This window comes from Suricata suricatta, chromosome 8 (genome assembly GCF_006229205.1).
Source record: "Suricata suricatta isolate VVHF042 chromosome 8, meerkat_22Aug2017_6uvM2_HiC, whole genome shotgun sequence".
In the NCBI taxonomy this organism is placed as follows: Eukaryota; Metazoa; Chordata; class Mammalia; order Carnivora; family Herpestidae; genus Suricata; species Suricata suricatta.
In genome coordinates, this window is record NC_043707.1 from 52,195,821 (window position 1) to 52,223,296 (window position 27,476).

At 46.5% G+C, this 27,476-nt stretch overlaps 1 protein-coding gene and 2 long non-coding RNA genes across 5 annotated transcripts in view; 2 read left to right on the forward strand and 1 right to left on the reverse strand.

Moving 5' to 3' along the window:
• Nucleotides 1-72: 72 nt before the first annotated feature.
• LOC115300181 lies at nt 73-16,986 on the forward strand. 3 transcript variants are annotated; one of them, XR_003912530.1, is made up of 3 exons: nt 73-206; nt 6,515-6,706; nt 16,643-16,986. It is a non-coding gene; the product is annotated as an uncharacterized LOC115300181 (long non-coding RNA). The 3 variants fall into 3 exon arrangements; XR_003912531.1 differs by lacking the exon at nt 16,643-16,986 and adding an exon at nt 16,239-16,254; XR_003912529.1 differs by lacking the exon at nt 16,643-16,986 and adding an exon at nt 12,274-12,382.
• On the reverse strand, nt 3,718-23,180 carry SARS (seryl-tRNA synthetase). The gene is made up of 11 exons (XM_029949818.1): nt 23,045-23,180; nt 17,702-17,772; nt 13,942-14,019; nt 12,552-12,710; nt 11,452-11,595; nt 10,510-10,665; nt 7,072-7,293; nt 6,379-6,508; nt 5,953-6,110; nt 4,509-4,638; nt 3,718-4,167 (listed from the first exon to the last, which is right to left on the reverse strand). Exons 1-11 carry the CDS (start codon nt 23,178-23,180, stop codon nt 4,010-4,012), a joined length of 1,542 nt encoding a protein of 513 aa, XP_029805678.1. The 3' UTR covers nt 3,718-4,009.
• Nucleotides 22,771-27,476, forward strand: part of LOC115300180 — a 31,316-nt gene continuing 26,610 nt past the window's right edge. The window contains exon 1 of the long non-coding RNA XR_003912528.1: nt 22,771-23,356. This is a non-coding gene — a long non-coding RNA (uncharacterized LOC115300180). The remainder of the gene's footprint in view (nt 23,357-27,476) is intronic.

Here is a 27,476-nt window from a genome sequence, read left to right on the forward strand (position 1 = left end):
TTGGTGTTGGTCCTTCTGTCTGGAACATTCCATCTTCCTTCTGAGGGGGTGGGGACTAGGAGGGCCCAGAATGTTGATGAGGTAGCGAGAGCCTTCAAGTGTCTGCTGTTTATTTATCTCTGAGGGAAAGGAGCCAGATGGGATCTGAATTCGACAGCAGAGGCAGGGCAGCAGGAAGGCTGTTTTAAGATGGGGGAACTAAGCAGGTAGGTCCAGAGGGTAATGGGTGAGGAGGGGAGACTGGAGGGGAGAGGGAGGTTCAGGAGACAGCTAGCTGGTGAGCAGGGATTCAGGGTTGCCGGGTAGCAGTGGGATCCAGGGAACAAGCAGACTAGGGCTGGTTCTGGAGGAAGAGCGGAGAAACAAGGGGGAAAAAAAGAAAGAAAAAATATATATCCTTCTCTGAGACAAGATGGAAGAAGTAAAGGATGAACATTATTCTAAATGGAAGCTTAATTCTCCCCTTTCTTCAGGGTTTTAAAAAAAACAAGTCTCCCTTAAGGGTTGCACCATCTTATTATCAATTTACACCTCAATGAAAATAATTTTCCAGAACATTTCTAACAGCAGGTTTAAGTGGGGGGAGGGAAGTCCAAGCCCTGTGGAGGGAACCGGACTGCTCTCCAAAATGCAGAGATTGTCAGCCAACCAATCAGAGCAGTGAGAGAGGAACTTCCCCTCAGAAAAGGGGGCTTTGTTGAAATCGGTGGTCGCTGGGAACCCCCAGGGATCAAGAGGTTGGGACCCGGCAGGGTTGGCGTCCCAGTCTCCTGGTGGGGAGCCACACAGCACCAAGCTTCAGCTACAAGAACCTGCCTGCAGCAACCCCCCCCCTCCCAGGGGGGTGCTCTTAAAAGGGCAATATCAGAGGCAGCGAGTGTCAGCCCCACCAGAACCTCACCCATAGGCGATGGGGGTTGCACCCCCCTTTTGTGTGTATCTGGGAGGAGCTTTGGGGGAACCCCATGCTGGGAGCTGACTGGGGCAGGCCCCTCTCCTGGCACAGGCTCTGACATGCAGCACATTTCTCTGGGGCCCATCCCAGCTCTGCCTGTCAGACTCATCCTGGGAGTGCAGCCAGGGCTGCCCCAGGCCCCTGGTGGGAGGTGTGGGGGAGGTCGAAATGGAGAGGAGGCGTTCTTAGGACCCAGGGTAACCAGGGAAAGCTTCAGCGAAGGAAAAGCAGGACAAGTCGAAGGGAAAGTGTCAGTTGCCAGGAGAGGCTTCACCACTGCAGGGTTTGGCTCCTTAGTGGCTGATCAATTTAAACTTCACAGCAGTCTGAGCTCGGGCAGGCCCCTTAGTCTGGCACTGGGTCCCTGCCCTTGGCTGGCTCTTTAGAATTGCTTGAAAGTCTGGCTTCTAGCTGTCCAGGTCTCTTGGTAGAGAGGCCAGGTGCCTCCTCTCTCCTGCCTGAAGCACCCAGATCTGCTTTCTGGGCCCTGAATTCCTGGGTGTGGGAACCAAGGGTTGGTGAGGGACCCAGGGCTCTGAGTCACTCCACCAGGCCTGTGGGGCTGTTTGCCAACTGAGGTAACCTGGGTAGCTGAGGTTGGAGATGGGGCAGGTCAAGATGCCAGAGATGAGGGCATCAGCTGTGGGTTGCGGAGGCAACTGCCAGGGTGGAGTCAAGGTTATCTGGGACTGTTCCCAAGTGCTCTGCGTCCGGGCCAGCCTTCCCATCCTAAACAAGGCTTGCATCAGCCCCCTCCCACTGCTCCAGGGAGGGAAGGAGTCTGGGTTTCAGCTCACTCTGGAGGAAGGTAAGCCACACCTTTCCCAATGACTGTGAGTTCTTTGAGAGCAAGGACTGTGTCCCATTCTTTCTTTAAGCTCTGTTCCTAATTGTGCCTGGAACAGGGTGAGTGCTCAGTATAAACGCCTGTATTTGCCCATGTGTGCCCGCCTACTGGCGTGCTCTTGTGTGACCCACAAGGACCTCAGCCACAGGGTCATCTTTCCTTCACAACTATTTTTTTCTCCTCTGGCTCCATCAGTAAGAAAGGGGTACAGACTTTCTGCTAACAGGATGAGCTGGGCCACACATCAGCTACTGTCCAGGCCTGCACTCATTCCACTCACTAGGCAGGCTCCCAGGCCTGTCCACTTACCCAGCTATAGGGCAAGTAGGCAGTGTGGGGTGCTGGGCTCTGCATAAAGCAATAGGGAGTCTAGGTTCCAGGTGCCGAAGGCTCCAGAAAACTGGTCAGGTGAGAGGGTATGTCAGCCAGCGCAGAGGGAGTACAGGTCAGGGGAGCCAGGAGCCAGGCCAGGTCCCTGTAGGCTAAGAGCCCCACCTTCTGCCCTCCCAGGGTGCTTTTAGGGCCATGGAGAATAGCAGTGCCTCCTGGTGGAAGGAAGGTCACAGGCACCAAGAGCAGAAGAGGGCAGGAGGAGGGTGCACCGGAGGCAACTACGGGGGGCCTCTAACGTAGTTGGGGGTGTTCAGAGCCACTGGAAAGTGTCTAACCCTAAATCCCAGTGGGCTTTTCAGATGTGGAAGAGGGTGTGTGGTGTGACGGAAACCAGCCTCCCGACACTGTGGAAACCGCCTTGCCTCAAACTGAACAGTCGAGGCTATAATAGGAATGTGAATTTCTGGTCTTTCTGAGTAAATGGGAGCAGCTTGCTCTTTCGTCCTCTTACCCTGGCTTTGTCATCCCAGAGCAGAGGGCCATGGGCTACAGTAGAGGCAGGCTGATGGAGCTACCTGGTGGCAAGAGAGCCACTGTGATCACCTTTCCGGGTGGCCCGGTTCTGACAGGGTTTCCAGTAGCAAGTTGAACAGGATCAGTCCCAAGTCCCCAGTGGAAGACCCAGCACACAGCCTCCTTCCTGGGTGCCAAGCTCGGGCAGGCCTGGGGAGGTTGCTGCTCAGGGACTAACGGGCTGGAGATGAAGTAAAGGCTCCTAAGTGCCAGGCCAGTTCAGAGCCATGCCCTCATCTTCCAGAGAAACACAACAGGCACTGAGCACTGCTGAGAAGTGGGGGCTCCTGCCTCTCACCTGGTCATGTTGTCTCATCTCCCTTACCCGCCTGGTATCCTGTCTTCTGTATGATGGAAGACGTACAATCATGTCCCCACCCTCTCATCTGGGACTGTCACAAAGATAAAAGAGATCAGTAGAGGAAGTCTGTTAGGCTCCGGGAAGAGAAGCACTACACTAACATAAGGTGTTATTAAAGTGAAGTGTTTGTACATTGCAGATGAAAGGCAGCAAATAAAGAGCCTAACCATCACCTTCCCCAGAGAAAGGGTCAACTGGCCATTAGGGCAAACAGGGAGAGCCAGAGAAAGGAGAAAATACCCTTCCTCCTTCCCTTCTGCTCTCCCACTTGGAGATGACTAGGCAAGAGAAGCTGGTGTTAATAAGGTCCCAACCTGTGCTCTTGTATCTGGGGACTGTGGGATTAAACAGTCCCCTCTTCCCTGTGGTCTCGCAGCCTCCTGCTCTTCCCACGGAGTCCTTCCTAGGGAACAGAAGCATCGGAAGGCTTTCTATGTCAACTCTGGCCTCTAAGTTAGTCTTACCAAAGCAGGGCCAAATCTACAGAGGAGGGTCTGGCCCTTGTCCTGCAAGCTCGTGTGTCTAAGACAAAGTTTTCACTCTCCCCGGAGCCTTTCCTAATCTACTCCTGCCTTCACCTACCTTCTCAAAGGTCGTCTGACTTGCTAAATGGAACAGCCTTCTTGAGAAGGAAAAGCAGAAGTATGGTTCCAGGGATAACTGTCAGAGACAGGGTCCGAGCCCTGGGCAGAAGACTGTGGAAGAGTCCTAGCCTTCCCCAGAGATGCTTTATTACATGGTTTCATCAGTCATCAGTGACTGGGTCCTATGCCCATGCAAAGAGACAGGAACGTTGTGTGGTACACGGCAGACTGCTCCCCTTTTAGCAATGCAGTCAGATGAGGGGGGACGGTGAGTGCTTGGCTTCCTTGCCTGTGGGCAGGCTCTGAGATCCCTGCTGACAGAGATGAAAGCCTGACAAACCGGGAGGAAGGAATGTTCAAGAATCGGTGACCTCCATGTTCTGCAGCCGGCTTTCTAGGGGGACATCTCTTGCCGCCCCTTTCTTTTTGCTGCCCTCGTGCTGCTTCTTCTGCTTCTTTGATGGCTCCTGGTCAATGGGGGCAGGCTTCACAAAAGGGATCAGTTCTTGGAGACCTGGAAGGAGAGCCAACTAACCTATAGTTTCTCATGAGTCAAAGCCCAAGGAGCATTCCACAAGACCGTGATCCCTATGAACAAAAGGGCACCCACGATTGGAACTGGTTTCATTAATTCTTTTCTTCCCCAGTCTGAATTTTAGCTGCACTCAAATAGAATGTCATACCTGTACTGCCTACTCTCTCAATTGTGCCCCATGTAATGCCCAGCACCAGAGGACAGGCAGAGTTTGGGGACTGTCTCTGAACAAGAAAAGCTGGTACATTCTGGAAGGGGCTTGCTGTGCAGAAGAGTGTGAAGACAGAAAAGGAGGAAGATGGCCGGGCAGGGAGTTTTACCTGGTGGCATGAACTCCTTCAGTTTCTCAGGCACAATGATGCCCTTCTCTGTCTGGTAGTTCTCCAGGATGGCGCAGATGGTGCGAGTGGTGGCACACATTGTGGCATTGAGCATGTGGACAAACTCCACCTGTGAAGACAGGGTCCCCGCAGGGACATGAAACCCAGCCTGCTCTTACTCATGACCAGGAGCCACCCACTCAGCCAGACTCCTCAACTGTAACTTTCCAAACCAAAATCATTACTGATCTTTTCCTAGATTGGAATTGTTTATTATTTACTGCCTATTTGGTAACTCCAGGAAGACTCCTCACGTCTCCATTAGGGGCAACTGGTAGGTCCCAGCAAATGGAGAAGAACTGGGCCCTTTGAGGGGAGGAGGAAACTACCATAGTGTCTCTCCTTTTAACCCCTTTCAAGTCCCTGACTTGGAAAAGAATTGGGTTTGAAGAGATAAGCTTACAAACCCAGACCTTCTTGGCTGAGAGGGAAGACATTGCCTTCAACTTGTTTTCTGGAGTCAAATGGGCATTATCCTTTATCTGAAGTCACAGAAAACAAAGTCCAAAGGAGAAAAGCTAGAATTACCTTGTAGAACAGAGCTAGATTCAGGTTTCTATCTAAATTTTTTTTTTATGTTTTTTAATTTATTTTTTGAGAAACAGAGAGAGACAGCGTGAACAGGGGAGGGTCAAAGAGAGAGGAAGATACAGAATCTGAAGCAGGCTCCAGGCTCTGAGCTAGCTGTCAGCACAGAGCCTAGCACAGGATCGAACCCACGAACTGTGAGCCGAAGCCGGATGCTTAGCCTACTGAGCCACCCAGGTACCCCATCAGATTTCTATCTAATAGGAGTTGGGACACCTGGGTGGCTCTGTTGGTTAAGTATCTGACCTCAGCCAGGCCATGGTCTCAAACTTGTGGGTTCAAGCCCTGTGTCGGGCTCTGTGCTACTGTACAGAGCCTGGAGCCTGCTTTAGATTCTGTGTTTCCCTTTCTCTCTGCCTCTCCCCTGCTGTCTCTCTTTTTCTCTCTCTCTCAAAATAAACATTAAAAAAAATTTTTTTAAGGACTCAGTCCTGAGGCACGTGGGTGGCTCAGTCTGTTGTATCTGACTGTTGATCTCAGCTCAGGTCATGATCTCACAGTTCTGTTCAGGAGACTGAGTTCCACATTGGGTTCTGTACTGACAGCATGAAGCCTACTTGGGATACTCTCCTTTCCCTCTCTCTACCCCTTTCTCATGGACACTCTCTCTCAAAATAAGTAAACTTTAAAATATACATATACATAGTCTCAGTCCTTATTCAGCAGAAGTCACTTTCAGATTCTCTTTTTGGTCTTGACTGAGCAGCTCAGATTTTCCCCATACTCTAAGGACTGAGAAATGAGATGGACCTGTTCTGCACAAGGCCCTATTTCCTGCCTCCCCAGGGACCATTACCTTGTCCATCATCTTCTTGGTTTGCCCATATCGGATTCGGAGCCGGCGAGCCTGATAGTCCGTGCAATTAGAACAGGAGACTAACTCACGGAACGCTCCTGAGCCCGGAAACCAGGCCTCCAGGTCAAGCTTCTTACTGGCAGCATGATTCAAAGAACCTGTAAGGGAAAACCCCTAGAATTCATGAAGGGCGGATGGGATTTCAAAAGACTGACCTTTAGCAAACCCGCAGAATTCCTTAATTCACATCCTCTCCCCAGAAGTGAAATCACACCCAGATATTCTTATCACCAAATAGTCCCAAGTGAGAAGAGTGTGATATTTTAATTAATGTGGGCTGTAAGTGGATTGTGAGCTACTTGCTCTGTGTGGCAGCTCTGCTGGCGAGGGTGGTGGCTGTGGGATGCGGGAAAGGGAGGCCGATACCTGAGACAATATTCACAATGTGGTAAGGGATGCCCAAAGACTGATAGAAATCCTCCGCAGTTGCAATCATCTCTTCAAACATCTCCCAGGACTTGTTGTCGTGTGGTGACGAGTAGACAAATTGTTCAATCTGCAGAGGGGGACCCAAGGAGACTGTGACGACGGGACAGAGTGAATAAACGAAGGGACTGAAGTGGGAGAGATCCTTGCAGTGAAGACCTCTTCCCTCACCCCTGGAAGTCAGGCGAGGCCACACGAGGTCGGCACCAGACTGGACTGAGGCAGCAAGAACAAATGCTACGTGGAGCGCTCGCCCTGTGCACACCAGGTACTGTTCTAAGTACTTTATCCCTACCGACTAGCTGCATCCTCACAGCAGGCCTAATGAGGGACGTGCTATTATTATCCTCCTTTTGCAGAGGAGGAAACTAAGCACAGAGACGAGAAGCAGCTTGTTCAAGGTTACACAGCTGCTAAGTGTCAGAGCTGGCGCTGGGACTCAGGCAGTCCGGTTCCAGGGTCTGTGCTAACAGCCACTCCGGCACATGCTTCTTAGGCAGAAACGGATGTAGGCGGCGAGAGTGAAGAGCGGAGCCGGGGTGGGTCTGAGCAATACAGATCCTGCCTCTCCCCTAAGCACCCTGCAGGGATGCATAGGAGGGTCCTGCTCCTCACCCTGACCTGACCACTCACCTTCTCAAACTGGTGGACTCGGAAGATGCCACGGGTGTCTCGGCCGTGGGAGCCCACCTCCTGGCGAAAGCAGGTGGACAGGCCGGCGTACTTAATGGGCAGATCCTCCGGCCGCAGCCACTCGTCCCGGTGCAGAGCGGCAATGGGCTGCTCCGACGTGGCAATCAGGTATTTCTCATCATAGGAGTTGTCATCCGACTTCTCACTGCCTTTGCCAATCACCTGCAGGAGGAGGGACCTCTACTAGTTAAGAGTGAGGAGTGAGGAACTCAGCTAGAATAAGAAACCACAGGGAAGATGCAAGTAATGGGATGGGGAGAACTGTCTTTAATCCCTTACAGGAAGTGAGCAGGGGAAGCTAAACACACAAAGGAGGGAACGTGTCATTCTCAAATGGGATCCCTAGCAGAGATCAAAGGAATGCAAATTAAAAGGAGATAAAATATTCTGGTAATACTTTTCTACTTATCTAATAAATGAGACATTTATAAATAACGTATAGTGGCCCACGATAGTTGGCTGCCAGGGTAGCGATATAAATGAAACCACTCGACAAATGTTTGTTGGGTGTTTACTAAGTGCCCAGTTTGCCACTGCTGGGCAAAAGGAGACCCAGGCTCTGCTTTCTGGGTGCTTATGAGTTAGCCCAGGATTACACTTCTTAAAGAATCACTGGTGTTGGGGCGCCTGGGTGGCTCAGTCGGTTGAGCGTCTGGCTTCGGCTCAGATCATGATCTCACGGTTCGTGGGTTTGAGCCCTGCATCGAGCTCTGTGCTGACAGCTCAGAGCCTGGAGCCTGCTTCGAATTCTATGTCTCCCTCTCTCTCTGACCCTTCCCTGCTCGTGCTGTCTCTCTCTGTCTCTCAAAAATAAAAAACATTAAGAAAAAAAAAGAATCACTGGTGTTTAGCTGAATAAAGTAATGCAGAAGACAAAAAAAGTATAAACAGGACAAAGTTCATTGTAACATGACTTACTGATGGCAAAAAAGGAAACCCTCTGAATATTTCAACAAGGGAAGAGCCAACAATCCTACATCACAGACATCTAATATTATGTAAGCATTAAAAATTGATGATTATGAAGATCACAAAGTAACACTGAGAAATTATTTTGATGTAATGCTGACACAATCAATATATATTGTGATTAGAAGTAGTGGAAAATGACAGATGTATGAAAAAAGCCCCCCAAAGCATATTAAAAATGTCAACTGTTCAATTAGGAATTAAGAATGATGATTTCCCCCATCTTTTCCAAATTTTGTCATGTAGTGTTAATTTAAAAAATTTTTTTATTAATTTTTGAGAGAGAGAGATAGCAATGAGAAGGGGAGGGTCAGAGAGAGAGGGAGACACAGAATCCTTAGACAGGCTCCAGACTCTGAGCTAGCTGTCAGCACAGACCCCAACACAGGGCTTGAACCTACAAACCTTGAGATCATGACCTGAGCCGAAGTCAGACGCTTAACCGACTGAGCCACCCAGGTGCCCCTATTTTAATTTTTTAAAAAGGAGAGAGGATGGGGCACCTGGGTGGCTCAGTTGGTTGAGTGTCCGACTTCAGCTCAGGTCATGATCTCACAGTCCCTAGGTTCAAGCCCTGCGTCGGGCTCTGTGCTGACTGCTTGCTCAGAGCCTGGAGCCTGCTTCTGATTCTGTCTCCTCCTCTCTCTGCCCCTCCCCTGCTTACAGTCTGTCTCACTCTGTCTCTCAAAAATAAGTAAATATAAAAAAAAAGAAAGAAAAAAAGGAAAGAGAAAACTTCCCCTGGAAGACTGTGGGAATTTAGCTTCTTGTGAGGCTACTCACATACAATGGTGAAAACCTCCAGAGCTGTGCAGTCTAATACAGTACAGCTGCTAGCAACCTATGGCTATTTTACTTATTAAACTTTAGCTCCTCGGCTTGCACTGGCCACATTTCAAGTGTTCTACAGCCACATGGGGCTGGTGCTGCCAAACCGGGTAGTAGACACAGAACACTCCCATCATTGCAGAGAGTTCTATCGGACAGCGCTGCTCCAGAGAAGTCACAAACCGGGGTTATTAGGCAAGGAGTGCCGGCCCAGACTCTCACTACTGAGACCTGTGACTCTCCCTGCATGTGGATCTAAGAAGCATCCAGAAAAGAAAGGGAGGGAGGGAGAATGCAGGAGACATGAGGGGCCCCTGCCACCTGGTGTCTCTCATAATCCTCCATATAAGCTTCTCCCTGGTGTTACCTGCAGGGCATCCTTCTAAAGCTCTATTAATGATTATCCAATTTTGGGGTTGAGATGAGGAAAAAAAGAAAAGAAAAAACTGGTTTCAGCTGATGCACAAACACATTCCTCTCCTCATTAAAAGAAAGAAAGGAAGGGGTCCCTGGGTTAAGTGTCTGACTTCGGCTCAGGTCATGAACTCATAATTTGTGAGTTCGAGCCCCGCGCTGGGCTCTCTGCTGTTGGCACAGAGCCGGCTTCAGATCCTTTGTCCCCACTGCCCCCTCCCCTGCCTCTGCTCCTCCCCCACGTGTGCGTGCATGAACTCTCTATTAAAAATAAACACTTATAAAAATAAAAGAAAGAGAAGAGAGAGAGGACCTCAAGGTTACACTATTGATCAGGGTTTAGAAAACATTTTGCTTCCCACTACATCTTGAATGAAAGCCTAACCAGAACTCATCAATAGGACCCAGTGGGAAGAAGAAGTTCTAACTATTCAACTCTTCTAAGTCAAGTGAGCCCAAGAGTATTGTCTCCCTCTTTCCCAAAAGGAGCAAAGTTGTCACCTTCACAGAAGGGGAGCGGGAGACAAGTGAAGGCGGGCTACGCTGTGAGGGGCAGCTGTTAGCAGCGACACTCTAGAAATTCTGAGTGCCGGGCAGACTGCGGGTGCCACAGCTGGTGTTAGTGCTGGCCCATCAGAACGACCCTCTGACTCTCAACATGAATAGCTCTGGCTCTCCTTGAGATGGTCCATGGCTGGGGAAAGAGTCACAATCTGGAAGTCACATCTGTCCCAAGGAAAATATGTGTCACCCTCTAGAAGCAGCTAGTCTGGGGTTAGGAGTAGGAGCATATGGGAAGATCAGCTACTTCTATAATTCTCTTTTGTCCAGGCACACAAAAAAGTGCTTCTTTTCAAAGCCCATGGTGTTAAAGTATGCTCAATTTAGATGAGTCACACAGATTATCTGGGGGAAGGACAATATAGAGTCTATGTATGCACTGTCCAGTATGGTAGCCACTAGTCACATGTGGCTATTAAGGTAAAATTAATAAAGATTAAAATTTTATTTCCTAAGTTGTACTAGCCACATTTCAAGTGCTCAAAAGCCATGATACAGAATACTTCCGTCCTTGCAGCAGGTTCTACTGGTCAGCACTGCTCTGTCGCTTTGAGGTTAAACTTCATAACTTAAGTCATCCTGCCACACGGCCCCAGGTTTACTCACCTTATACAGCTCTTCATCAAACTGGCTGAGCTGGGCCACTTCCTGCATGACCTCCTTCCTCATGAAGAAGGGGGTATAAATGGGAGTGTAGCCCCGACTTCCCAAGGTACGAAGGGCATACTGGATGAGCGCCTGTTCCAGGAATACCAGGACCCCCTAAAGGAGCAGAGACATGGCACTGTGTGACTGGGTTCTGTTGCCAGCATGTTCATCTGCTAGAATTTACACTCAGAGGCAACGCGGGGGGTGGGGGTGGGGGGTGGGTCCAAGGGGGCCAGCAAAGACCAAACCCCAAGAGCTGACCTAAGAGACTGTCTTAACACCCAACGCACAGCACATCATCTAGGCACACTGTAAGGAGAAGCCAAGCGAGGCAAAAAGGATTCTTCGCCCAGGGTGCACAGGAGGGCTTTCTTGCCCTCTCATGACCCTGAACTCATGTGTGTATGTAGAGCATATTTATGTGTGCGTATATATGTGCAGGATCTCCAAGATTTTCCCATGTCCTTCCAGAAGTCTTCCCTGAATTCGTCTGCCCTCTGTCCCAACTAACCTGGGTTTGATGCCTCCTCTACCTACCAGTTCTCATAGCCCTCTGGGCCTTTTTCACACCCCAGCACTCATTGAAGTGGGCTGGACTCTTTGTTACTTGTCTGAGGTCCAAGTGCACTAAGTACCTTAAAGGCAGACTGTTGTGATTCAGTCAGTGTATCATAAATTCATAAGAGAGGGTCACTTAGTGGCTTTTAGTCTAGGGGATCTGGAGAAGCACTTTCCTGCCTCAGAAACTGCGAACTCCAACTGACTGCCAGTAAGCGTGTGCAACAGAGGCAAGAGCAAGTGCTGGATCTGTGGGCTTCTTTAAGTAGGTTATGTTTTCTGCACATATTTTTTTTTAGCTCCTTTTTTGTAATCCCATCACCACGGGTTCCTGACTCTTACCTTCAGGAAGTACCCTCGACTTCCAGCCACCACGGCCCCCTTTTCACCTTCAAAGCCATCTACCATCACCACCAGGTCCACATGAGAGTACTTCTTCCTGACCGTACAGTCGCCCCAGATCCTCTCAACTTTGTTGTCTGCATCCTAAGGAAACAAGAGCAGGAGAGAAAGATGCTCGATCGCTGAACTCTGTGATCTCCACCTTTCCAAACCCCATTCCAAGTACAACCTAAAGCTTTGCAAAACTACTGCTGAACTCAAGCACTAGGCTTTGGTCGTTGTGTACAGAAACTAGGGAAGAGGATTTGCTAGAGAATCTGTGTGCAACAGAGAAATAATAATTCAAAAATTCCTAGAAGCAATTCTAGCCATGGAACTGAAATCATTAATTTCTAAGGGGTCTTTTTCTCACATTTTTTTTACCCTTTTAAAGGACTCCTTGAAAATCCTGCAACAGGACAACCCCCTCCTCCCCAATCAGCATCGCCTGGGGTGCAAAAGAGAATGTAGATTTTTTTTTTTCCAGGCTCTCATTGGTCCTGGGGCCACATGAGGGCGGGCTCAGGGCCCTGACCTCCGGAGTCTCCCACCCCAGGCAGCAGTGAGTTTAAGGCTGGTTCACCAGGGAATGAATGAAAGAGGCACAGATGGGCCTCGCCCGGCTGGGGTGTCGGGGAACAAAGGCTGGGCTCAGAGCAGCTTTGTGCTGGGGAAGCTCCCACTCAGCAGGAAACTTTTATCATGCAGATTTCCCTTCAACCTGCAGCTTCTCAGCAGGGTGTGGGTGAGGGGTGAGGGTGATTTAGCAGATCCCTCCCACAGGACCCGCCGCTACCACGGGCAACACGCAGTGGAGGACAGCAGCCTGATTTAGAAGAGATTTCGGTGCCAGGAGTCTCCTCCTACCTGCTGTCGCCGCAGCTACTTCCCAATCAGGCAAGGATCTGACTCTTTCAATTCTCAATTGGTGGGCAGAGCGAATATTACAAAGAGCCAGCTTCTGACACAAGGCCTATTATAGAGAGAGTGCCAGTGTTTCCCTGTCCTCCGCCCCCACCCCGGAAGCAGTGTAGGCTGCCTGCTGCAGCACCCACACCTACCTCATCATTGCTGATGGGCACAGAGGGATGTAGAAGGTTCCCGATCTCTCGGAGGTTCTCAAACCGCTCTGCCTCCAGCTTTACCCGCTCGGCATCACATTTCAGGATGGCTTCATCAATGAGGAGTCGGACTTTTTTGATTTGTGAGACTTTCAGGTTCTGTAGATGACAGGCCAGGCCAGTATCCAGGCCACAGCAGGTCAAGGATACAATAGGAATAAGATTCTGCTGCCCTACTGTGCTCTAATAACAATCCTTGTGACAGCATTTTAAAAATTAATAATGAAGGCTTTCAAAGAAGCCTTTATTATTATTACACACACACACACACACACACACACACACACACACACACACACACACACACTCTTGCCCTTAAAAATTCATTGGCATTTTCTTTTAGGGTACCTAAGGCAGAGATAGATAAATTCTGGCCATTCTTCTCATTCCAATAATATATCTCAGGGGTTTCAATACTGTAGCTCTTTTAAGAGCTCTTTCCCTTAACTTGTACTTTCCAGGGGCACTTGGCTTAGTGTGTTGAGTGCTGAGCATCAGACTTCAGCTCAGGTCATGATCTCACAGATCGTGAGTTCGAGCCCTGCACTGGGCTCTCTGCTGACAGCTCAGAGCCTGGAGCCTGCTTTTGTTTCTGTGTCTCCCTCTCTCTCTGCCCCCCCCACCCTAACCCGCTCATGTTCTCTCTCTCAAAAACCAAAACAAAACAAAAACAAAAAAAAACCCACCAAACTTATACCTTCTAATATTCCTGATTAAAACAACTTAGCACTCTTATGTGCTACATTTAACTGTTTCTTAGAAAGATGATAAATTTATTAGGAGCAAGAGACCTGTCTTAAGCTTATTTTGTATTCCTTCTTGCAAGTGTTTCAAACTACTGACTTCTCAGGGCTAGGGGAGCCCTTAGCAGACTGGGCTGGACGGGAATAGCATCCTCAACCTAACCCTTCAAGTACAGCAACTTTGCTTTTTTCTATTTATTCCCTTGCTATGCTTTTGTGTTACAGGTTTTAAGAAAAAGTTTGGTGACTTAAAAATTTGAAAATTACTCCTCTAGGATCACTGTTGGGAATATTTACTGGATTCTAGCAAATTGAAAAATTCCTTGACTTTGTGAAAACGGAATGCTATAAACAAAACATAGTTCACTTCCTTTTTTCTCTTCCTACTCTCGACTTTTCCACTCCATCTGTCTCCATCTCTGCGATATAACAAATACTCAGGTGGAGAGGACAAGAGCAGGGCGGGGACATTCCCCGGCTACACACATTCAAGGGTGTGGGGCAGTGTGAGTGCTTGCCTGTCTGGGAATAAAGTTACAATGAAAGAACAGAAATCCAGACTAGAAAAGGAATGGACAATAACTTACAGCTAAAGTGTCTGCAGTGAGGTCATCAAGATTTAATACATCCTCTGGAATGGACTCATCTCCCACTGGCTCTTTTTTCTGGGACAACAAAACAATATATTAAATAAAAGAAAAACTTTGACATAGTTTTAGAAGCACACACCAAATTAATATATAAGCTAATCTAAAAGCTGCAACACAGGAGAGGAAAAATTAGTAAACTGGAAGTGAGCATTGTTTCAAGTCCTTTATCCTGCCATTCGCTAGCTTTTTGATTCTGGCCAGATCAATTAACCCACTGGGGTCAGAGGGCGGACATCAACAGGAAAGTGAGAAGAAGATGGTCTGCCCTGGACATAGAGTAGTTACAGGCACCAAGATCGTGTGAAAGCGCTCATACCACTGCTCAATGCTGGGGCTGGTGCCTGGGTGTGAATTTGTGAATCCTGGTCAACTAGCTAAGAACAATCCCAGCACTAAGCACTGAGGGTAAAGGGAAAAAAAATGGAAGTGATGACAGAATATTAGGATACCAAGGAAAACAAAATTTTTAAGGAAAAAAGTCACCAAATCTGGAACTAAATTTAAAGCAATCAATGCAGCATGGCAAAGCATACCCAGGACTAGATTTTACCCTCTATGGTTTCTCTTCTCCCATTCTTTATGATATTCTGCCAAATCATTTCCAATCATTGCCCAGAGGCATGGAGAAGATAATTTTAGGAGTCAAATTCTTCCCAGATTAGAAGGAGTAAGGGGCACCTGGGTGGCTCAGCCTGCATCTGACTCTTGGTTTTGGCTCAGGTCACGATCTCACAATTGGTGAGTCTGGCTTTAGGCTGACAGTACAGAGCCTACTAGAGATTCTCTTCCCCTCTCTCTTGGCCCCTCCCCCACTTGCTCTCTATCTCTTAAAATAAATAAATAAACATAAAAAAAGGAGTTAAAGAAAATTATCAAAGGCCATTATAACAAGATAGGTAAGACCTCTGCAAAACTTGCATAAAAACAAGTTGAGATTCAGAGCCTGCTTTGCAAGTATAAATCATGACAGTGTCCTAAAGATTTTTTTAAAATTCTATACATAAAACAATGGCAATTACATTAATACAGCCTCACATACCACTGCACAAAACTGAGTCATAAGAAAGAACCCAATCTTCTGACGGTAAAGCATAGAAATCCTGTAGGTTTATTACACAATCACATGTACCAGAGTGAGAAGCCAGGACGTTAACCACAACTCACCCTTCAGTGACTCAAGCAAACTCATCTTAAAATTGGTGAAAGTCCAGCCTGGGTGGCTCAGACGGTTAAGAGGCTGACTGGGCTCGAACCCACAAACCACAAGACTATGACCTGAGCTGAAGAATGCTACTGCAAATGAAAACACTCCCATCTTCTTGCTGGGATAGCACTTGGCTGACATTATATATCTGCCCCAAAGAATACAGACAGGAACATACACTAGAATTAACATAATTATGGGGCCTCTGACATGCAAATGATTAAGCATCATGAGCCCTAAAGGAAGAAAACTATATGATTATCAATATCAATTTCCACAGCCAGTCACAAGCTGCAAGTGTAACAAGATACTGTTAGAAGGATTCAGATTATCATAAAATGTAAGGTGCTAGAATCTGGAAGGACTCTTTATTATACTCTTTACTAGCTTAGGTTCCAAAATTTTATAATGTTTTGGTTTAATTTAGAGGTTGACAACTTACAAATGAGACAGATTTTAGGGGAGCATTTAGTATGTTTTTTAAATATGATAAAGGGGATGGGGCACCTGGGTGGCTCAGTCAGTTAAGTGTCCGACTCGGCTCAGGTCAGGATTTCACAGTCTGTGAATTCGAGCCCTGCATCAGGCTCTGTGCTGGCAGCTCAGAACGTGGAGCCTGCTTCAGATTCTGTGTCTCCCCCTCTTTCTACCCCTCTCCCATTTGTGCTCTGTCTCTCAAAAAAAAAGTTAAAAAAATTTTTTTTAAATGATTAAGAGGAGGGGTACCTGGGTGGCTCAGTTCGTTGAGCATCTGACCTCAGGTCAAGTCATGATTTCATGGTTCGTGGGTTTAACCCTGCATCGGGCTCTGTGCTGCTCTCTAGCTCAGAGCCTGGAGCCTCCTTCAGAATCTGTGTTTCTCTCTCTCTCTCTTCCCCTCCCCGTTCACGCTCTGTCTCTCTGTCTCTCAAAAATAAATAAATGTAAAAAAAATTTTTTTTAATAATTAAGGGGATAACTTTCCTTTAAATGGGAAAATCTTTCATTCTCTTAAAACATTTTTTAAAAATTTTATTTATTTATTTTTGAGAGAGTACTCAAGCACGAGTGGGGGAGGAGCAGAGAGAGAGGGAGACACAGAATCTGACGCAGCTTCCAGGCTCTGAGCTATCAGCACAGAGCCCGCCGCAGGACTTGAATGCACAAACTGAGATCCTGACCTGAGCTGAAGTCAGACATTCAACCGACTGAGCCACCCAGGTGCCCCGAGGATATTTTTGAAGAAAGGTTAAAAACATGAACCATTCTGAATACCAAAGCAAGCCCAAGCTGCAACTTAACATTCTTCAAGCAAGGAAGGAGTCTTTGGATGAAGGCCAGTAACTACTTGCTCTTTGTTGTTACTTGCAACTGCTGAATAACTACAACGTGGTAGGCATTGTGCCAGGTTCTGCACATTTAAAAACTTTAGTTCTTCCAATTCTTTTTTTGTAGGTGAATGTTAGCATTGATACTTCACAGATGAGAAAACCGAAGCTCAGAAATGTACTTGCCTGAAGCCACACAGCCAGCAATCTAGGATCTGAACTCCCTATCTGTGCTCTTTGCGACTACCTAGACAAAGAATCTCACGTCCACCATAAGAAAATCTTTCTGGTACTGTAGGTTGAGCTTAAGAAATAACTGGACAAGGGGCGCTTGGGGGGCTCAGTCAGTTAGGCAGCCGACTTCAGCTCAGGTGATTCGCAGTTTGAGAATTCGGGCCCCACATAGGACTCTGTGCTGAAAGCTCAGAGACTGGAGCCTGCTTTGGTTTCTGTGTCTCTCACTCTCTGCCTCTCCCCCATTCATGTTCTGTCTGTCTGTCTGTCTCTCTCTCAAAAATAAATAAACATTAAAAATAAAAATAAAAAAAAAAACAGAAATAACTGGACAAGATTACTGGTGCAATTTATATTCTTATTATAAGAACAAAATAAACAATAAATGAGCAATGGTAAGAATCTTATCTTGCTACAGACTGAATGTTTGTGTGCCCCCAAAATCTGTATGTTGAAACCTAATCCCCAGTATGAAGGTATTTGGAAGTGGGGTCTTTCAGAGTAGAAGAGATTAGTGTGCTCCTTATAAGAGACCCCAGAGAGCTCCTTTCTATCACGTGAAGACACAAAACAAGAGGGCTGTCTATGAACCAGTAAGCGGGTCCTCACCAACATAGAATCCACCAGCCCCTTGATCTTGGACTTCCCAGACTCCAGAACTGTGGGAAATAAACTTCCCTTGTTTATAAGCCGCCCAATCTATGGTACTGTTACAGCAGCCTGAAAGGATGAAGACATATCTGAAGACAGAAGATGGACTTGTCTTCCCTTGAAGGTGCCTCTTAGTTCCCTTCCCCACTTCCTTCTTTTATTTTTAAAATATTTTCCCCTGGAAAAAAAATTCAGTATCTCCTAGAATTAGGTACTAAGTTAGACACTACATGAGTATTAACCGAGAGCAAGGTGAAACCCCTCTGCTCAAGCTCTCAAGGCTGTTACCCAGTTCTCTCACCTTCATTTTCTCTCCAATTGTCTTGCTGCATAGGTTCTTTAGTTTGTTCAAGTTGTCTGCCCGAAATCGGCCTGAAGAAGAAAGAATCCAAGATATATCAAAAGCATGCACATAATTAAAACGCCCCCCCCTTAATCACAGCTCCTTAGGCAGAGCTAAAGGATCTCATGAAGCTGTGAAATCTTACAGTTTTAGAGCCCCCAATTCAGTTGGCATATAGTGGTGACAAGAGGATTACCCTAGCATTTGATGACAAGGAAAAGTCCCTTCTGGGACTGAAATTGGAAAGTAGCATAAGCTGAATGTTGCCACAGTGGAGTAACACATGGGAGAAACCTGGAAAAAATTCAAGTTAACTAACTTGCTCAATATCTTAAAATTCATTTCAAGAGACTATGTGCTGGAATCTAGAAAGAGGGCAGTCTTGTTTCTAGTCCCATGAACTTGTTTGGTACATCTCTGTGCTAGAAATGGTTAATGTTATTCTCTTTGCTCTGACATAAATCTCACCTGGAAGCCTTGAGAGTAAGTTTTTTGTACTTTAACTTCTTTTGGGGAACAGTGCACTAATCAGCCTAGGGGTATTCTGGCCCAAAGTAGTATGTCAGTATTGTGGTTTATTAGTCTAATTAGCAAAAGTTGGACCTCTTGAATCTAAGCCTGAGGAGCAATGCAGTACAACTCAAGTTTTTGATAGGTGAAATGATGAGGAGAAATGGGACAACACCTAGGCAGCTATTTTTTAAGGTTTTGCTGAACTTGAACTAATAAACTTTGGTACAAAATGATTTAACTACTTTCTCACTCACTTACATTGTTTAGAGAGATAGGAAGAGAACAGTGGTCACCAGGGTTGGAAGGGAGAGGGGAAAAGAAAATGGACTACAAAGGGGCAGTGAGAGGGATCTCTGTGGTGATGGGACAGTTCTGTCCTGAGTGTGGCAGTGGTTACACAAACCTACACGTGGGATAAAGTCGCACAGAACCACACACACACACACACACACACACACACACACAAAGTGCATGTAAAACTAGTGAAATCTGAATAAGGTCTGGGAACTGTAGCAATGTCAGTTTCTTGGCTTTAATATTGTACTGGATGTGCTAGATGTCATCATTGAGGAAAACTGGGGGAAGGGTACACAGGACCTTCTTATACTATTTTTGCAATTCCCTGTAAATCTGTAACTATTTTGACATAAAAAGTTTTTAAAAATATCATTTAGTCCCCTCTATGTGCTAGGCTCTATGTTAAGTGCCGGGAATATAAAAGAAAATATCATGCTAGGTGCTGAAAATAAAAGAAAATAAGACAATTAAAAATAATATAACAATGCTGAATGTTCCAATCAATGAATATAGCATATCCCTTCATTATCTTTAATTTTTCAGCAATGTTTTGTAGTTTTCAGTGCAGGGATTTTGAACATAATTTATTAAAAGTATTCTAGATATCCGATGCTTTTTAATTATTATTTGTATCTAGAAATATGATTGGGGTTCCTGGGTGGCTCAGTCGGTTAAACATCCAAATTCATCTCAGGTCATGATTTTGTGGCCCATGAATTCAAGCCCTGTGTTGGGGCTTTGAAAAATTCACTTCCCCTTCTTACTAATCAGATATTTTTGGAAGGGGCACGATGGAGCGCTGGGATGCTGCAAATGTCTTTGATCTTGATCTGGGTGGTGGTCACACAGGTACACAGATTTATAAAACCCATTAAGCTGCACATTAAAATTTGCATGTTTTACTGAATATATTACATCTCAATAAAAAATAAGCTTAGAAAGGTTGTGTATCAAAATAGTATAAATGCTACAATGAGATATATGATATACAGACGACACTTAGCAAGTGGGGTAGTGCTATGGGAACAGAGTTGGTTTAGCAAAGAGGGCTGATGAGAGTGAGGGCAGCAGCCTGGTAAGGAATATTCCAAGAAGGGACAAAAATCATGGAGGTGTGAAAGAGCATACAGGTAGCATAACAGGTTAGAAAAAAGAGTGGAGGGCATATGTTGGAGAGTGACAGAAGGTGAGGCTAGGAAGACATGTGGGGCTTTGTAAATTATGTTGAGTAATTTGCATTTTTATGCTTTAGGGCCACACTGTCTGATATGGTAGCCACTAGCTACATGAGGCTACTGAGGATATGAAACATGGCAAGCCCAAATTGAGATATACTGTACATATAAAATATACACTGGATTCTTTTTTTAAATTTTTTTTATGTTCTTTATTTATTTTTGAGAGACAGAGAGAGATAGTGTGAGCAGGGGAGAGTCAGAGAGAGAGAGGGAGATACAGAATCTGAAGCAGGCTCCAGGCCCTGAGCCAGCTGTCAGCACAGAGACCGACACAGGGCTTGAACCCACGAACGTGAGATCATGACCTGAGCAGAAGCTGGACGTTTAACCAACTGAGCCACCCAGGCGCCCTACACTGGATTCTGAAGTCTTGTAAAAAAAAAAAAAAAATGAATGTGGGTATAATATCTTACTGAAATTAATATTCTGGGGTATCTGGGTGGCTCAGTTGGTTGAGTGACCAATTCTTTTTTTTTTAGATTAAAAAAAATTTTTTTTATGTCTTTATTTTGAGAGAGAGACTGAGAGCAAGCAGGGGAGGGGCAGAGAGAGAGGGAGACACAGAATCTGAAGAAAGCTCCAGGCTCTGAGCTGTCAGCACAGAGCCGGATGCGGGGCTTGAACCCACAGACTGTGAAATCATGACCTAAGCCAAAGTCGGACGCTCACCCAACTGGGCCACCCAGGTGCCCCAACTGACCAATTCTTGATTTTGGCTCAGGTCATGATCCCAGGGTCATGGATGGAGCCCTGTGCCAGGCTCCATGCTGAGTGTGGAGCTTGCTTAAGATTCTCTCCCCCTGCCTTCCCCGCTCATGCACACTCTCTCTCCAAATTAAATTAAAACAATTTTTAATTTCTTGATTTTCTTTCCCTTTTTAAGTGACTACCAGAAAATTTACAATCACACATGTGGCTCACATTATATTTCCATCAGACAGCGCTGCTTGAAGGTAAGAATGTCACTGCAAGACTTAAACCTAGATGTAAAATGATTAGATTTAAAGATCACGTGTCCTGGATGTGGCTCTGCACAAGGTGACTCCGGGGTAAAACTGAAAACAGAAAGTTCTCCCAATGAGAAGCCTGACTTAAGGCTTGTGCAGGAGGGTTTAGTAGAAATAACTTCAACAGATAGTCAAGGGAACTCTCCTGCAGGATTGCACAGGCTAGATAGAATTCCTGTAATTAGTTGCAGATTTCAAGATACATTGAAATCTAGTAGCTTTGGAAATAGTTGAGACAAATGCTTATATGTCCAAATGTATCCTTGCCATATTACTCTATATTAAAAAGAAATCTTAGTTTGAATCCTTGGAGTTAGAAGAGGTATGATCAACTCTGACGTGATACTATGACTCCAAGTTGTATCAGACATCTGTGTTCCACACGAAGCCCGAAGCCCTCGTGGCACCTTGCAAGTCTACCGGCAGACAAACAGGTACACTTGTGAAGCCTGCTGCGTCCTCATTCAGGGAACATGATCTGAGTTTTTTATGTGGTTCTGGAGTACAAGTCCTTGCTGCAGCCAGTAACAAAAGAACCCCAATCTCTGATCTGAGGTTCAGATGTAAAAGAACCTCGATATAAGATCTGTCGATGTCCAACTAGGCAACCAGTGACTTGGGAAACATCATGAATTGGGAAGGGATGTTGAGTAGAAAAGAATCAAGTCAACAAATGTGTTGAAAATAAACTACATAAACTGTTTTCCATGCAGAAGGGCATAGTGGCCTGAACACAGAAACTATTCGTGAATTCAATACACCTTTGTCAAGCTCTCACCAAGAACCAGGTACAATGCTAGGTACTGGGATTAAATGTATATATGTGTAGATGTATGTCCTGTATGTATACGTATACCCTAGCTACTAGGACATACGGGTGAATAAAACACAACCTTGTCCCCAAAGAACTCATCCCTTCACCACATATCCACTCATCAAATAAGGGACAGAATTTCCCGTGGACGTGTATGTCATAGACAAGAGACTAACACATTCAAAGTCATTTAACATCAGTACAATAACCAGACTGACACAAAATCTGGTACTTCAGACTTCTGATTCAGTAGAAGTGTCCAGTCTAGTTTTTCCTTTCCATTTAATTTAATTCCATTGTAACTCAAAAATTCAGGTTTACATCTGAATGAGTGGTGGGATCTCACAGTCAAATACCACATTAGAATGAATGAGACTACACAATTAGCAGGCAACAGGAGTTAAACGAATACTCTTTTCCTACCCTATACCTTGATAAATTTAGGAAAATCATTTTTCCTAATAGAAACCCACCACATTTTTGGACACGGAGTGCCTTTGCAGTGTGCTGTCACAAAGCCTGGCCCTCAGCTGGTTGCAGACCTATTGCATCAGACAAAAAAAAAAAGAATCACATGTTGCTTGACAGCTTCCGGCCAATCAGTGCCTACTCCAGTTAATCCAGGCAGAGGTTGACAGGCAGAGGGTTCTCTGGTTTTATTTAGCTTCAGGAAAGATGCCTGGATCAGTTCCAGGTTCTAGACCAACTCTGCTAACGTCCTTTCCGGAAAACTTGCATAAATCACAATTAAACAGCCTCAATTGTTACAAACTTGTTCTTGCCTCACCGCACTTCTCTCTCCATGTCCGCTCTACTAAGGAAAAGTCTTTCCTTGATTCTTACAGATATGCCTGCAGGTCAGGGGAATGACCTTCCCCAAAACTCCGAGATCTTTGCTTTCAGCCAGGAGCGGCTGCCGAAGTCCCAAAATACTTCCGATATGGGCAGACTTAACTATTACGCTGCAAACGTGACTCAGTCTCAGGCTGGGGCCTTAGATCCTATCAAATTAGAAGGAAACTACTCGGGCCTTGCTGAAGCTGAGAAAGGGACCGAAAGCGACCAAAGATGAGTGTTAGGAAAGGGGATCCTCCCACCCCAAACCTCCCGCTCTAGCTTTCTTCTGGCTACCCTTGCCGCAGGAAAGCTTGACAGCTCTTGATGCGCACGCGCCATGCTCCTTCCCAGACGGACCAGAGATCCGCACAGAGCACTCGTGGAAGGCAGCTCCCACCGCTCGGACGGAGGGAAAGGGTGGGACGGTTCCGGCTCGCACAGTGCGTTTTGGGGGGCTAGGGAGAGCCTTGGAGTCACCGCAACAAGGGAGGGGACTGACGAGGGGTAGAAGTTGTGGCCTCAGGAGCGGTAACGAGATCGGAGAGATGAAGTTGGTATTAGGACCGGAGGACACGCTGAGCGTCCTGGTACTTACATCGTCGCCACTCGCCGTCTGCCTTCACCAGCTGATCTACTAGTCCCGGGTCCTTGAAGCGCTTCTCCTGAGTCTCTCGGATGAGGGCCGGGTCCCCTCCTTTATCTACCCGAAACAAATCCAGATCCAGAACCATCTTTCCTTTTCTCCGGCCACACTAAGGGACGTGAGGAACGTACTACAGCAGCCACTGACCGCCGCACTGCGCCGGCGCGCTGACCCGCCCTATCCGCGCAGGCGCGGCCGGAGGGCGCAGGCGCCCCCTCTGGGCCGGAAGGAACTGTGTCCGAAAACTGGGCCGCGGATAGGAAGGTGTGTGGTTGGGCGTGGGTTTTTCAGGTCGCGCGCTGGTCGGGTTTTGGGCTTTGTTCCTGTTTGGTGCAGTCTCCCCAGCGTTGATTGTAGGGTCTCTTATTGCCCCCATAAAAGCGAGTACCTCGGTTGCCTCATGTTAAAGGGCGTATCTCAGGCTAGGCAGAGGCCTGCCAGTATGGTCTCTGGCTTCTGGAAGCTGGAGCTTCCAGAAGGTGCCAGTGTTTGTCTTACAGGCATGGTTCCTAAGACTGGACCCTCTCCCTCAACTTCTGTTCTCTTCTCCGTCTTGAGACAAGAATATGGTTACATGTTTTAGTCTCTGGGTTACCTCACTCAAGATTCCTGTTCTGCCTAAGAGCTAGGATACCTTTCCTCACTGGATTATTGGGTAAACCAGGTTATCCTGTTACCAACCTTTAGGATCACAGGATTGGAAAAGTGCGATCGAAATATTTGAGAGAGAGACATCAGGAGACTTTAACAAGAGGAAAGTGTTTAGCAGATTTGAAGGCAGTACAAGGTGTTGAAGTCACATCTTGCATCCTTGAACAACAATTTCACCATATTTTCATTTTAATAATGTCCAGGCCTTTACAGTGAAATATTGTGGTTGCTGATTGGAACCAGAGTTACCAAAACCCCCCCCTAGTAACAAGAGATTATGTGGAGGATTTGGGAATAGACTGTTCACCCCATCCTCTACAGAGACTTTAGAGCCCCACCACCCCGATGCCCCACCACCCCGATGCCCCACAGCTAGCTCTGCTAAGACCTTCTTGATCTTGCATGGGCTTCTGTGATGAGGATGTGGGATTGCTATCCCTGCTTCCCAGTGTCTGCCAAGCCAACTTAGATGTAGTATAGGGCCAAAGACAGTGGTGAAGCTGACAAGGAGAGATCCTGAAGGAGGCTTGATTAAGAGGGTTGTCTGCGTTTGCCTCTCTAGGTTCAGTTTGCCTAGGATGCTAGATTTAAATCCAGTGTAAAGGACATGTTGGAAGCTGCGGTCTCTGAAGAAAACATGAAAGAAACCGGTCATCCAAGTGTTAGGTTCTCTGATGCCTTCGAGGGCAAGGTCTGATAGGGGCTGACTGCTTTTCTGGCAGTGAAATCACTGCCAAAGTGTGTTGTTTTGTTTACTAAGTTTCAGGATAGAGATGGGTGTTGCTAAGCCTGCCCTGGGGGCCAGGTCTAGGGGAGTAGGTCCTTGGGCCAATCCAGTCAGTATAACTGGAAGGATTACCTTAAAATTCTGTCTTCTTCTGGGTGGCTTAGCTAGTTAAGGGTCCTTCAGGTCATGATCTCATGGTTCATGAGTTTGAACCCCATTAGGCTCTGTGCTGATAGTGTGGAGCCTGCTTAGGATTTTCTCTCTCCCTCTGCCCCTCCCTTGCTCGCTCTCTCTCAAAATAAATAAACTTAATTTTTAAAAAATGCTGTCCTCTCCAAATTTCTTTAGGAATTTTCACCACTAGTCTTATTGTTATATCACAGTCATCTTCCTTTAAAATGCTGTTACTGATAAATATAACAACTTAACATAATAGCATACTTCATTAGCTTAGAATCATAGCATTTTTAGAGCTGGAGGCAAATCTTAGCTAACTGCTAGCCTAATCATTCCTAACCTTTTTATTACCTTGCCTCCCCTTAAAAAAATTTTTTTTAATATTTATTTATTTTTAAGAGAGAATGTGTGTGTGAGTAGGGGAGGAAAGAGCGAGAGAGAGAGAGAGAGAGAGAGAGAGAGAGAGAGACAGAGACAGACACAGAATGTGAAGTAGGCTCCAGGCTCTAGCTGTCAGCACAGAATTGTGGTCCAACCCAGAGACCCACGAACCATGAGATCATGACCCCAGCCGGGGTCAAACAGGGTCAAACCCTCTACTGACTGAGCCACCCAGGCACCCCCTCCCACCATTTTGAAATATGTTTATCTAACAAACATGCTTTGAAAAATTCACTCCCCCTTCTTACTAATCAGATACATACAGCTGCTATTAGAATTTTTGATCAGCAGACAATAACCAGTATTACTATTCTGCCAGAAGCTAGTGCAAAAACAAATCAACATAATACTTTAGTTATGGAGAGATGATGTGAAGCCATACCACTTGTGGATGTGTGATTTCTGTTAACCTTTATGTAAGATTTACTAGATGGAGGCAGAGATGAGAGGAAAGAAAGACCAAGTTATGGAGCCAAGATAGCCTTTATTGGGATCTGCAATTCCCGGGAGAGGTTCCGTGACTCCGGGAGTGGGGAGTCAGGGAAGTTGCGCCTGGTAGGGAGAAGCGAGGTAATTTATGGGCGAGAGACTTCCGGTCCGGTCCTGGGAGGGCAGACCAGGGAGTCAAGGAAGTTGCGCCTGATAGGGAGGAGCGAGGCAATTTATGGGCGAAAGACTTCCGGTCCTGGGAGGGCAGACCACCAAATAAGGGCACTTTAGGGACGTGGTGGGATGGGATAGGTTGTCTCCTCTGTTAGGGTGATGGGAAGCTGGGGCTTCATGATTGGCTGTTTTCAAACTGGCGTGGGACATTCCAGGTCTGCAGGTGAGGGTGGGGGTCGTCCAACCCACAGCAAAATGGCCGCTCGGTCGCCATCTTAAGGTAAGTCTTACACTTTAATACTGAGAATAGCTATTGGGTGCTGCATGTGAGGACTCAGGGGCTCGGGGACCCCCAACTGGGAAACAGCTAGGCCATCCTCTTTATCTTCTCAATGTAAGGACAAAATCTGAACCTAACAGATTCCATGACAGAGGTCCCCCTCTAAACTAGAAGGTCTAAGGTTCAGTTTCTCCAGAACTATTAGGCGGTTACACATTGCCCGAGGCAGAAGAGACCACCTTGCGGTATCCAATCAGGAAGGCCAGCTACCTCTCCCCACGTTCCTAAAGGTGAGGTCTACAGATGGGAACTTTAGATAGGACCCTGTTACCTAATGTTAAAGTTAACCCCATAGTCACCTAATAAGACCCTGAACTCGCTCTGTAATTGGTTGATTTCAAAGATACCCTAAATGTTGTGATTGGGTCCCGCCAAAAGTAACGAACGCTCTGAACAATGTGTATGGTTAATGTTGCTGCCAATACTGTTGTACCATTATGATTGGGTCACTGTACCTATGTCACAATTTCTTGTAACTCCCCCTTCCCAAACTTCACAAAAACCCTACTCAGCCCTTGTTTGGGGCTCTCAGCACAGATCCACTGCATTGGTGAAGGCCTGGCCAGCCTAAGCTGTAATAAAATTGCCCTTTGCTTTTGCATGCGTGTCTCGGTCTCCCTGGTGGTCTCTGGTTTTTGGGGGTGATATTGAAATCTTGAGCATTACATCTATAGGAACACTGAGGCCCAGGGACATTAACCAATAGAGCCAAAACCTGAATACTGGTAAGGCTCTAAGATAGTCTAATGTTTAGGTTTGTCCCTGTGTTAGCATTCCTTAGCAGAAAACAGAGCCTTCAGGAACTTGGCTAGAAAATGTGTTTTCTTTTTTTCTTATAGGGTAGAGACCCTTTAGTGCATCTTTATCTCCATGGGACCTAGCACGATGCGTTACACATGGTATTTGTTATATCCTTGTGGGGTGAGTAAGTTACAGGGAGTAGACTGAGGGGTTAGAAGTGTGTGGCAGGCTCAGGAAGTAGATTCCTAGCTGAGACATGGCCTTGGGGGTCCTGGGCAGCCTAAAGGGAATGAATACTTGCGGGGGGGGGGGGAGCAGGAAAAGAGGGTAGGCACCCAGCTGTCGATGCCAGCCTCAATTTTTAAAATTTTGGTGATAGCTAATGTAGGAGGTTCTCCTGGGCCTTGTTTTAGCTCCTTTTTGCATTCCTCTTTTCATCTTGGATCTGAAGGAGAAGTTTTCAGTGTTGGACATGCAAGCCCTACCCTCTCACCCCCTGCTAGAAACCTTCAGTGGCTATCTGTTACCCTCAGGAGAATGTCCAAACATAGGTGTCAAAGCCCTTCATGATCTGCCCTCTACCAACTTCTCTAAAACGTTCCCCTTGTTTCTTGCCATTTTCTTCACACATTCCCCATGCTGAGCTACTTGTAGCTCTCCTTTCCTGTCTCTGAGCCTTTGTACACAGTGCTTCTAGCTGGAAC

Bases quoted from the DNA above. Each gene is read 5' to 3' on its own strand.
- SARS (XM_029949818.1), bottom strand. From the start codon at position 23,180: ATGGTTCTGGATCTGGATTTGTTTCGGGTAGATAAAGGAGGGGACCCG. The intron at 17,773-23,044 runs GTAAGTACCAGG...TTTCTTCTTCAG, and splicing joins AGACGGCGAGTGGCGACGAT to GCCGATTTCGGGCAGACAAC. The intron at 4,168-4,508 runs GTAAAACTCCCT...CTCTCCTTCCAG, and splicing joins GAAGGAGTTCATGCCACCAG to GTCTCCAAGAACTGATCCCT.